The 12,450-nt window shown below is 45.1% G+C and overlaps 1 protein-coding gene across 1 annotated transcript in view; it reads left to right on the top strand.

The window, feature by feature from the left end:
- EXT2 (exostosin glycosyltransferase 2) overlaps positions 1–11,794 on the top strand; it is a 128,341-nt gene extending 116,547 nt beyond the window's left edge. Inside the window, exons 9-11 of the mRNA XM_049639641.1 lie at positions 1,686–1,814; positions 3,555–3,637; positions 9,929–11,794. Coding sequence (XP_049495598.1) covers positions 1,686–1,814; positions 3,555–3,637; positions 9,929–10,067 — 351 coding nt within the window. The 3' untranslated portion in view covers positions 10,068–11,794. The remainder of the gene's footprint in view (positions 1–1,685; positions 1,815–3,554; positions 3,638–9,928) is intronic.
- Positions 11,795–12,450: the final 656 nt, after the last annotated feature.

The following is a 12,450-nucleotide window of genomic DNA, read 5'->3' as shown; positions in this document are numbered from 1 at the left end:
TGAAGCTGTTTTGATAAGTGAAGATGGATCTTACTATTTTCACTCTGATTTGATTATTGTGGTTGAAATTCCTCTTGTGTCTTTTGTGTTTCCTCTCTTCTGAGAATTGTCACCTCATGTGTTTGACTTTTTTTACTAGGGAGAGGTTGAAGAGTGCGTATTGGACTTTAGAATATTCGGTTTGATGATTGAGTGCCCCTGGGAGTGTATAGTTTAATTGAACTCTAACAACTTGTCTGTTGTCAGCAGTAGCACAAGGTACTGATGTCAGGAAAACATCTGTGTGTCTGTCCACCCCAGTGTAGTTAAGTTAACGAGCTGTATTGTAGTGATTGCTTGTTGGTATCTCGGCACTGCTGTGTATTTTTCAGGGCTCTGAATTTAGAAATGGGTTTTTGTTCTTGCCAATAAATAAATAAATGTTTATAATTCTTGGAGTTTATGGTAGTATGGTGTGTGCACTTTTTTCTCCATGAATGTCCACACTATTTCATACATGTAAGTGATGGAAGTAGCAGAATTGCCTCATATGTATTTTACTTTAAAAAACACATACTGGGGTGCCAGGTGGCTCAGTCGGTTAAGCGTCAGACTCTTGATGTCAGCTCAGGTCATGATCTCATAGTTTGTGAGTTTGAGCCCTGCATCAGGCTGTGTGCTGACAGTGTGGAGTCTGCTTGGAATTCTCTCTCTCTCTCTCTCTCTCTCTCTCTCTCTCTCTCTTTCTGTCTGTCTCCCTCCCTTTCCTTCTCTCCCTCCCCTTACCTTCTCCCCCCCCCTTACTCTCTGTATCTTTCTCAAAAATAAATAAAAATAAACTTAAAAAAAAAAACACACATACCTTTGCAGTGTCAGTCCACCATTAATTTATGTCTGTCTCTGTTTTCAATCTGCGGAGAGAATGCAGCAAAGAAGATTGAGCATTATGACTCAAGGAAAAGAATTTGGTAGCGATCCATATACAGTGTGTCTCTGAATGATATTTTACTTATTAAATACATGGAACATGAGTCTGAAGCATCTGCATTCAAGGGCTTCACGCTCTACCTACGCTGCTTATAATAGGTGATTTTTATTTTTTATGTTATTTATTTATTTGGGGTTTTGAGACAGAGAGAGCTCACACAAGTGGGGGAGAGAGGGAGAGAATCTTTTTTTTTTTTAAGTTTATTTTTGAGAGGGAGAACACAAGCGAGGGAGGGGCAGAGAGAGAGAGGGAGAGAAGGAATCCCAAGTAGGCTCCACACGGTCAGCACAGAGTCCATTGCCGGGCTTGAATTCACAACTGTGAGATCATGACCTGAGCTGAAGTCGGGCACTTAACCGACTGAGCCACCCAGGCGACCCAGAAGAGAGAGAATCGTCAGCAGGCTCCACCCTCAGCTTGGAGCCTGACATGATGCTTCATCCCAGGACCCTGGGATCATGACCTGAGCCGAAATCAAGAATCGGATGCTTCACCTGCTGAGTCATCTAGGTGCCCCAACAATAGGTGAATTTTAAAAGAATGACAGTATTAAAGATACTTGATCACCTGACCAGCCTTGTGATTAATCCTATGAGAGAAAGCTTGTCTCCACAATATGATTAAGTGACTCTTTGTCTTAACCATCAACCATTAAGTGGCCCCATCAACCATGGCCCACTGCCATTTGCATCTTTCTTCTTTTTGTCTTACCTGACAGTATTTTAATTACCTGTATACCTACAAAATGCCTGGGGATATCAAGAACTGGGTGGATGCTCATATGAACTGTGAAGACATTGCCATGAACTTCCTGGTAGCTAACGTCACGGGAAAAGCTGTCATCAAGGTAGGAGGCTTGCTGGTCCAGCTCTGCTGCTAACTTTGTGATCTTGGGCAAGTCTTTGTTCCCCAGAGCCTGAGAAGTTCTCATAACTATAAATGAAGTGTTGGATTGGATGACTTTAAGCTCTCTTTTAGCTTTAAGATGCAGTCACATTGTAACGCTGAAGCTAGGCTTTGATAATTTAAACATATTTTCTTTTTTTAAAATACAGTTTCTTTAGTTACAGTTTTTAATCTCCAGTATGAGAGATAAAGGCTGTAATGGTCAATCTACAACTCATGTTTTTAAAAAACTTTATTCTCAAAGCTGATAGGGAATCTAGATCTGTTAGTTAAAGCATGCAACTTACATCTTTCTTAAAGTAGCTGATTTTTTATTTTTTATAGACATAGAGAAGATAGTACACTTTGTGCAATGATAACTGTAGTTTTTCTAAACATTTTAAAATATCGGTTACCCATTTTTAAAAGTATCTTTCCCATAACATATTAAAAGCTAAGAGTAAAAAAATAAATAAAAGCTGAGAGTACACAAGGATCACATGGGGATCTCTGTATCTGTAATGGATGTCTGTTTCTGAAATGTAGATTTTGCTCAAACCCAGATCCCCAGATACGAAGAGAGAGTTTCCGTATTTTTATGAGTGGAATCATCCTGACCTTTTTTCCTTCTGAATTCGGATTCCATATAAAAATGGGCTGTGCTTCAAGGACAGATTCCTGTAATGGAGTCTTGCCGTACTGGCAGTACATTGGAAGCGTGGTATGGCCCCCACTGATTGTTCATGCTGTTAATTGAGGGGAGAAGTCAGATTAAGCCAAAGTGACTAAAAAAGAGGAAGAGTCCCTATCTGTAATCTGCAAACTTGACCCAGTCCTCCCCCTGCCCTCTAACTTAGTCAACAGCTCACTGCAAGAAAAAGTCCAATATGTAAATCACAAAATTAGTTTTAAAGGAACCCCTCTTATCTCCAGAGTTGCTTTTTGATGTGCTTCAAGAGATTTTAGCTATGCCTGCTCACTCTGGACAGTCGTTCTGGCATCTGTGTGCTTCTTAGCCTGGCCTTAGTTATCTAGCATTCTCCCCCTGCCCAACCTCTCTCTGCTCTTTATTTAGCTTCACTGGGTTTGGATAACAGTCTCCCTGGGTTTGCTAAGAAAATCATTAGGAGTTTAAGGTTCGGGAGAGCGGGAGGGAGAGTCAGGGAAAAGAATTCAGAGGGCGAGAGACCATGGGATTTTTTTTCCTGATTGAAGGGAATTGCAAAAGAAGCTGGCACCTTCAGGAGCATGGTGCTGCTCAAAGCATTTGCCATTAGCTGGAAGAAGGAAAAAGAGTGCCTGTTGGAACCGAGGTTACGGTGAAAGTTATGGGAAGCTGTATTTCATCGCCCTTATGGCTGCAAGAACAAATGGTGTTTATACAAGGACCTTGGCAGTGAGAAAACAGTCATTAAACAGGAATTAAGGAGCTTGTCATCACCACTTCTTTCCAGTTACAGAAGGCAAAAGCCCTCCAAGCCTTTTTTATTGGGCCCTTGTGAGTTGTGCCGTTGGCCAAGCCAGACAGAACTGAATGGAGGAATGGCGAGGGGTGTGTGTGTGTGCGCACGCGCGTGTGTGTGCGTGTGGAGAGAGCAGGAAGCTCAGCTTACAGAACAGAAGCATGCAGAGTGTTGTCACAAGCGTGATTTTATCGTCCTTGGCACTGACGGCCAGGTGTATTTTTGTACTTCTCTGGCAGGTAACACCGCGAAAGAAATTCAAGTGTCCTGAGTGCACAGCCATTGACGGGCTTTCGCTAGACCAGACGCACATGGTGGAGAGGTGAGCGAGCCTCTAACCAAAAGTCTGCCCTAGCCTCTGATCCCCATTTCCTGCCTTGGGCCTGTTTATGGGACTTGTTGGAGATATAAGGACAGCAGCTGGTAGCCATAGTCACCTCCTTTTGCACTGTGGGAATTGGGTTAGTTCAAGCCCAGGTCACCCAAAGAATTAATTTGGAATGCTACTCACTCAATTTGTAATGGCTGGAAGGGTCTTAAAAATATAGCTGGCCTTAAGCTCCTGAAGTCAGATTCTCCATGTGGACTAACAGTCAGCCATCCACAGTCATTTGGGTGGAGGCTAGTTAATTCCAAGAGAATACGGCATTGTTTTGTAGGGTATCTCCACGTGACAATAAAAGTTTGATTAGAAGGAATGAAACCAAACCTAGAGACAAATTACCTTTTCTGACCAAACACCTACCAAGAACAGAATGGAAAGCACAGCTCTTTACATTAACAGAGTGAGAGGAGCAGGTCAGCTCTGAAATCCTCCTTTTATTTCAGTTCAGTCAGTTACTCAACAAGCATACTTTTGTGTGAGACATAATACTAAGCCTCGTAGGGGAACGGATGTAAAAGGAGTGGGAAACCTACATCTTCCCTTCGGATCGTTATACTCTTTCCCTAGACCTCACCATTCTCACTTGTATCCCGAAGGTCCCCAAGCTTGGCATCTCCTGAATCAAACCTAATTCTTCCAAAAGGCAGCTCCTTACATAAGACAACAAGCCCGGACATCCCATAGCAGTGCTGTCAGGGGACCAAAGTGCACTCAGGGAAGGTTGTAGTGGCCCTTAGAGAATGAGATATCTAGCGCAGGTGTCCACGGGTCCCATGTGGGTCTGCTTGCAGTCTTTCTGAAATCGATCCCCCATGTTAAAATCCTTAAAGCCTGGAAGATCTTTTTGTGCAGAAAGTTGTTTCACTTGGCCTGGATTCTATAATGCTTTACTCCTTCGTATTCCTACTTCTTTCCTACCCTGTAAATAATCCTTTTATCTCTTTCATATATAAATATTTTACCCAAATGACATGACTTTTATTAATTGTCAGTGTGAAATAACATATTCTTCTGATTTTGGAAATATCTGTCACGGGTATCATAGTTACTACACAGTCAAGGGCAGTCACAATGACTGTCATAGCTCATTTGGAAGAGACCCCAATTATAGTTATATTGGAGTACATGAAATTATTATTAAACCCACCTCCATTCTTTGTGTTGGGAGAATTCATAGCATTAAGCGATTGGTTGTTGAGTAGGCTGAGTTAAAATGATGGGGTTATATGGTGTAAGACAGGAATTTTAGGGACCAACGTTGGCCTGATAATGGCCTTGAAGTTCATGCTAAGGCTAAGCAACTCTTCTCCAGCACCGCTGAGATGACCAATGTAAAGAGACTTAAAATACGGTGAGAGAGATTTAAGTTAGATATAATTATTATTAAACACTGACTACAGTAACTAAGGGAGATGTGGGGGCTTCCTGTTGGGAGCAGACTTTTGAAAGTAGAATAGGTGGCTACCCAGATGTTGTTAGGCTTAAATCAGATTCTGTCAGAATTTATAATTAACAGCCACACACACACACACACACACACACACACACACACACACGTGTGTGTGTGTGTAACAATCCAAAGCTATATGTGATAAGTACCATAAGGGAGGCTCAGAATGTTATAATTGGTCAGAGGAAAGAGACGTGGCTTCTCACTAGGTTGATTACTAGGAATAATTTTGTAAAAGATGGCACTTGAAATAAGCCTTCAAAGATCACTAGGATCACTGGACAAGAAGAGAAGATCCCAGGCAGGGGAAACCAGGTGGCTGAAGGTTCCAGTCATCAGGTTGAAGGTGTATCTGGCAGGCAGTTAGGGGTCCGGTGTGGCTAGAGTGTAGAATTCTGTCCTGTTGGTGCTAGACCCTGAAGGACTGCCCAGTGAAGGAGCTTGAACGAACTTCTTCAGGCTCTGACATGCCGTCGAAAGTTTTTGAACAACGGAGCTTGATCAAAGTATTGTTTTGAGATTAATTTGGAAGTGGTGCAGAGTAGAATGAAGGCGAAGAAATTGACGAAAGTACATATGGAAATGGGAAGCTTGAGCTAAGTTGAGTGTGGAAAGGAAGGGATGGATTAAATATTCAGAGATGCTTTTTCACCCAAAGGAAGATATGCTAGAACTTGAGGTTATGGAGAAGGAATTGACAGAGGGAGCTTAGATGTCGAGTCAGGAAGAGTGGTAGTACCATCAACAGTGTGAATAATACAGTCAGGGGGAGACGGCCAGCTAAGGGAGGAGGGAACACAGATGGTTGCACCTTTAACAGTGTAATTAACAAGGACGGGAGGAGATTTTAACCATGGGCAAAGTTGGAGAACAGTCAGGTTGGTGAAGATTTGGGGGTCTTTCCCTCTGTATGTGCAGATGTAGATATGGAGCAAGCAGTTGGAAATGTGGAACCTTCAGGAAGAAGATGAAAACAAAGGTAGATATCTGAAAGACATCTTCCCAGAGATGGCCACTGACTGAAGAAAAGCCAAGGGCAGAATCTTGAGAAATTCTGACATTTAGGAGACAGAAAGAGTAACGAAAACAGAGAAGCAGCCACCGGAGAAGCCGGAGAGACCCAGGGTCTATAGTGCACAGAAGCAAGGGAGGAGCAGGAAACATGCAGACTGGGAAAAGATCTTGGAATTAAATGGTCATTGGTGACTTTGAAAAAAAATAATGCCATGGAGCAGTGGGGCTTAAGGGTTATGGAGTGTGAGTCTGTGGTGAGGAAATAGAGTTAGTGTATGTAGAATACCCTTTTGAGAAATTTGATAGGGAACAGAGGAAATCAATCTGGAAATCAGAAACTGGGAGCAAAACTATTTGGATTAAAGATTGAATCACTAAATTAATATATAAGGCACTTAGGTCGGGAGGGAGGAAGGCATGATTTAAGCCATCGTGGGTAGATCCAGAAGTGGAGTTACCGTTGTAGAATGGTTCATTTGTTGTTTTTTCTTAATAGTTCCCTTTGCAGAATTCACATTTTGCACAAAACAGTGAAGCAAGTTAACCACTTTGCAAGTTATGACCTTGTGTTGGGTTTTGTGGTTTAATAAGCTTATTTATTCTTATATTTGGGGTCTTGGAGCAGAAATCACAGTTGTGTAGGAAAGTAGCTTTTACTGCCAGCATCCATTTCCAGGATGGTCTGTTAGTTCTTTAAGAGCCAGAAAACCAGAAGACTATGTAACTGTTCATTTTGACCAATAGCTTCAACAAGGTAAGGGAATACGGCAGACGGTGCTGATCTTAAGAAAAAGAACACTGTATTCTGATTCAGGCCAGTCTTTGCTCAAATTATGGATTTGTCACTTAGTAGCTATCTGACTTAAGACAATTGATTGACTTTATGCTAAACTCCCATCTCCTTATCTCCTAAAATAGGTGTATTAGTATCTATCACATTACAGTGTCCATTCATGGGTTCAACAAATATCTATTGAGCCTCTTTGTACCAAATACCGTGTTATATGCTGGGGATGAATGAAGTAATAACATATGAAAGCCTGTAGCACGATGCCTGGCAACATTATTTCCTTCCCAGTTTCCCTAGCATTCGTCCTAAAGGCTCCCGGTTACTTCAGGTAATTGCATGTGTTTACAAGGAAAACAGAAAACCATTAGTCCTTTCTCCCACAGACACTTCCAGCACTTCAGAGGTAGACAATGGTGGTTCTCAGCCTGTCTGTACTGGATTATAAAAGCAACCCAGGGGAGCATTTACTGACAAGGTGGCTGGACCTCTGACAGAACAACGCAAGTCACCTACCAGCCACCACCAGACTCACCGTCTACCCCAACCTGTTCCCCAACCCAGATGCCCTGTGTGAAAAGAAGGTAGACAGCACTGTCAGTACCTGGCCGGAGAGTTAAGGACCTTCACCACTCAGAGTAGCCGGCGGCTTCTCCGGCGCAGGCTGCATGGAGAGAAAGAAGCACTCACTAGGCCCGGGTCAGCCAGGGGCAGCTGTCGACAAGTCAGCTGGCCCTCGCCCCAGTGGCCTCCTGCCTGTGGCCCGGCCCTGTTGGCAGATCTGTTTATAGAGGAGACATTGTGCTCAGTCTCCTCCAGCGGGCCAGGGAGCCGCTATCCTCTGCCAAGAACCATGGTTCTTCTTTAATACGTACCCACCGGTACCTGTGTTGTGTGTTGGGCCCTGCTGGGCTTTGCTGGCCAGAGTCTACGGGCATAATGACTGGAAACTGGAAGAATCTGTACATGTTTGTAGGCAGAACAGCTGCCAAAAGTAAGACCTCGGAGAGACTAACTTTGTCTGCACTGCCCTGACCCTGTACCTCGAGGAGAGGGCAGCTGTTGTGCTTCCTCGGCAGCACTTTGAGGACACGCCTCGGTCTTTTCCCGGGTCCCCTCTCAGTTTGGAACCTCAGCCTCCACCTCCCGAGTCTCCCAGGAGTGGTGGCAGGAGGGAAAGTCATTGCCTCTGCGTTTTGGTAGGCTGAGGGAAAGTACAGAGGCTCTCTTGCCAGTGCAGGCCTGGGCTGGACACCCAGCTCTGGCACTTTCCAGCTCTGGGGCTCAGGCCTCAGCTTTAACTTGTCGGCCCATAACAGGAAGCTGCTGTAAACCAGCCGTTGGGCATGTCAAGGGGGATACTTTAAGGAATCGATGAAATCGTGTTTGTAAATTATCTGGCACATCATAGGAGCGCAAAAGTCGTTAATTTCCAACCGCTCCACTTGGACTCTAGAATTGTGTTCGTAAATAAATTGTATCATCTCATAATTAAGATTTTTTAGCCTCAGGAGCCAGACTGCCTGGGTTTGGTGCTGCCTCTTACTGTTATTTGGCCTTTGGACATACTACTCAGCCCCTCTCTCTCTCAGTCTTCCCAGTAGAAAATTGGAATAATCATAGGACCCACCCCCTAGGGTTGTCGGGAGGTTGGAGTGGGTTCCTAATACATGTAGGGCGCTTGTAAGGCAGCCTGGAATCCATAATAAGTGTTAGTTGTTGATTCGTGGTGGTGGACACAGGCATGTTATTAGCTCCAAGAGCTCCGAATGAAGTGGTAACACGTTCTCTTAGAAACGTAGTAAGAGAAAGGAATTGAGGATAACTGGCTTCTTTATTAATTGGTCTCTTCCCCAAGCTCAGAAGACTCAAATAAAAACTTACTGATTGAAATAATTTGAAACAAAGCTCGCAGTGTCTCGGGACAGGAGAGGCTTCTGGTCGGGGTCTTGGACTTCCACCCCTCTTGGGGAAATGGTTCTGCCTCCGATTGGTGTGTTCTTACCCTAGCTGTCGGGTGCCATGGGCCCGACTTGAGGGGAGAGAGCGCTGACCTTTCTGAAATGCATCCTTGAAGTCCCCCTGACTTCAAAAGCGGTGTTTATGGGCTTGTTTTTCCCTCTGGTCCGGATGCGGGAGCGTCCTCATTACCCGGCTGTCACACTCAGTTGGCCTGATTGACCAGAGCCGTTTCCCGCCAGCGTGCCTGACCCGCTCACCTCTGAGGAGATGGCTCATGGGCTTCAGGGGGCGGTATGGAGTCAAGGACACCGGCGTCTCCCCTCCTGCAGCGCTGCTGGGCTGCCCTGGCCCTAAGCCCGTGTCGCTGCTGGTTCTGACATGGGAGTGGCTGGCCCGCTCTCGGGGAGGAGCTCGTGGAGGGTGGCCAGCAGTTCTGGCATCGCCCTCGAGAAACGCTGGTTGAGCGAGTGAAGGGCTTACTGTTTGGAAGTGAGCCTCACTGCCTGTTACCTTCTGCCTTCCGTTGCTGCTGGTGTAAGGTCCTCTCTTCGGCTTTTTAAACTCCGGTGAGCTGAAGCTCGGATCCAGGCGCCCCTTCCCTCTCCACCCTTTGCCCTCTCTTTAGCTGGCAGAGACGGGGTCAAGAATTGTTCACAGCCGATCCACCTTGGTTTGAGGCCTGCTTGTAGTGACGGGGAAGAATGACTGGAATTTGAGGGGGAGGGGGAAAGAGACTGACCTCTGCACAGGCCGGTGACCTCCTGCCAGCATCCTCTGTTCACTCTCTCCCCCTGAACTAATAGTCACAGCACCTCCAGATCACTTCTTGTGTCCACACCCTCCCAACCTTTTCTAAGAACCTGGGAGCAGGCTTGCGATACTTGGATTTCTTTTGTTGATATCGAGTAGTGTATGTATGTTGCTCTCATCTGTCGGCCCCTTGAACATTTTCTCTCTTCTCCTTACCCCTTTCCCTCCTCACCTGCCTCCCCCGCGCCCACCCAAAACCCTTCAGGTCCGAGTGCATCAACAAGTTTGCTTCAGTCTTCGGGACGATGCCGCTCAAGGTGGTGGAGCACCGAGCTGACCCTGTCCTGTACAAAGATGACTTTCCCGAGAAACTGAAGAGCTTCCCCAACATCGGCAGCTTGTGAAACCCGTCAGTGACGGAGGTCTGAATGTGACGCGTGGACAAAGTAGGGGAGCACAGCCTCCCGGCACCCTGATATCAGGGTGTGGGGGATCTTCAGTTGACACACTGGACTGTGACACGTAACCTGCTTCCTCGAGAACTGGAACCTGAAGAGAGCGTCTAAGCACCTTGAGCGGTGCGTGCGCTATTCTAGTGTTTCTTATGAGCCCCGATGGGTTCTTGCTGGAAATGCCGAATGGGAGCCTTTGTGGCATGCTCTGGGTTTAGATGCAGCCCAGGCTCCCTTTGTTTGCAGGGAACAGTCTGAAAGGAAACTTCACTGACCCTCAGACTGTAGAGCAGACAGACCTGTCAACCATGTTCGATCTGGGGAATCATGTAAATCGTGCCCGTATCTCACCTTTAGCTCTTTCAGATCAGTGAGTTTTTAGGAGGAAAAGCCAAACCAAGAATTTGGCACAAAATCCCAGCAGCTTAGAGGGATTTGACGCATGCCCTAGGACCTGAGGCACTGGACCCAGGCGTAGGTGGAGCACCCGGTGCTGAATTGGGATCCTGTAAATTCCATGAACCATTCCTCTTTGGTTTGGCTTTTTAATATGATTAAAATAATTTTTTATTCCTTTTTATAGTATGTCTTAAATGCTGATTATTGGTAACCCAAGGAACTTTCTTTTTTGTGTGTGTGTATTTTACCTCCATCTTCTGGCCTTAACTCCAGTCTATTTCCAAACCTCCTACCACGTCCAGGAGGACACACAGCCAAGAGGAATATCTGGTGCCGTGTGCCTCAAGCAGAAGATCTCCAAGCTGTAAACATTCTAAGAGAAGATGTCTCCCCAAACCTCCAAAGGACTCTGTTTGCCTCTTGATCAGATCCAGTCAGTTTTTCATAGGTATTCTTAGGGAAAAACAGAGGGCCTGTAATAACCATACACTGAGTTGCTTGCTGTAGCTGGTACCGTGTTGTAAAAGTCGAGGCAGTTGTGATCCCCACCCCAGGGGGATTCCAAAATTTCCCTCCTTCTTTCGGTGTAAACTTAACGTTAGCCAGGGAGGTTCTGGCTAATGTTAAATACTGCTATAACAACTGCTTTGCCATAGTTGCCGGTATATTTAAATCGTTAAATTTCAGCATTTAGTAATACTGCACATGTGTGAATTATACCTCTTTAAGCCCTGTTGATGAACAAATCTACTCTGGCAAATGTTAGATGTTATGGATTCGAAACAGATTTATCTGGCTCTAATATTAAGATTAGCCACAGTTTGGGCTTTAGCCATAACATATGTCCCCAGAACACAAAATACAGAACAATTTGCTTGGAATATGGTTATAATTACTGAAACCGAGTTGTGTGCCAGTTGAAGTCACTAATATGCCACCCATTGTTCTCTTGAGTGACACGAAGGTGAAGAGTTACTGTGCTATCGATTTTAAACGTGTAGTTTTAACAACAATCACTTCCAATGTGTTCCTATAGACTTCGAGAGGTCAGAGAAAACTTCAGGAAGTAACAAAATTGAAAGCGGGAATCATGAGTTTTACTCTCTCACACTGAGGAGCAAGAGCCCGGGACTGGTGCTGGTGGAATGGACAAGAAGGGACAAGATGCCTCCCCGCTCCCCGCCGTCTGTTCACGTTGCAGGTGCACACACGGAACCTGTGATTATTCCTCGTGTTGCATTCAAACACCGGTGCCTAATAAATACTTCTGATTTGAATAATTCTATATTTGTCAGTAGGGGATATGGGAAGGCGCTTAGTCTCATATTCACAATCCTGGGGATGGTAGGATAGAAACCAAGAGAAAGGGAATTCTGTTGTCACAGATGATGAGTACTGCTAACCTTTCTGGGGTTCCTTAGCCATTTTTCCAAGATTCAAGGTGGGTGGAAGGGTTGGGCCTCACATTTAAATCCCTGCCAGAAGCTAAGAACCGGGTGAGCGTTGTATACGTGCATATATATCACCCCCGGTATTTTTCCCTCAGCATCGTCACCTCAGATTTTCTGCTCTTTTTCCCATCACTGAATCCTCTGTCTTAGTGGCTGGCTTGTAATCCAGGTCTCCCTCTCTGAGGGTAAATATTTTCTTTCTTTTCTTTTTAAAAACTTTGTCAGCCCTTTGATTTTGGAAGAGGACCACTTCCATCTGAGATGATTGGGAGCCCCAGGGGGCTCTGTTAGTGTAACTTTATCACCTTGTTAGGAGTCACTGGACTTCTCAGGGCATTAAAATTCCATTTAAGTCACCTTACTACCCCCAGAAATATTGTGGGTTAGATCTGGCAACATAGCATAAAACACTATCTATCGCAGAATGAGTATTATATCCTAGGTACTTGAAACAAACCTCGGAGGTTCTATCCTACGAACAGACA

Source organism: Panthera uncia, chromosome D1 (genome assembly GCF_023721935.1).
Source record: "Panthera uncia isolate 11264 chromosome D1, Puncia_PCG_1.0, whole genome shotgun sequence".
NCBI classification, from domain to species: domain Eukaryota; kingdom Metazoa; phylum Chordata; class Mammalia; order Carnivora; family Felidae; genus Panthera; species Panthera uncia.
Note: the sequence above shows the minus strand (reverse complement) of the source record. Positions and strands in the feature narration are given on the sequence as shown.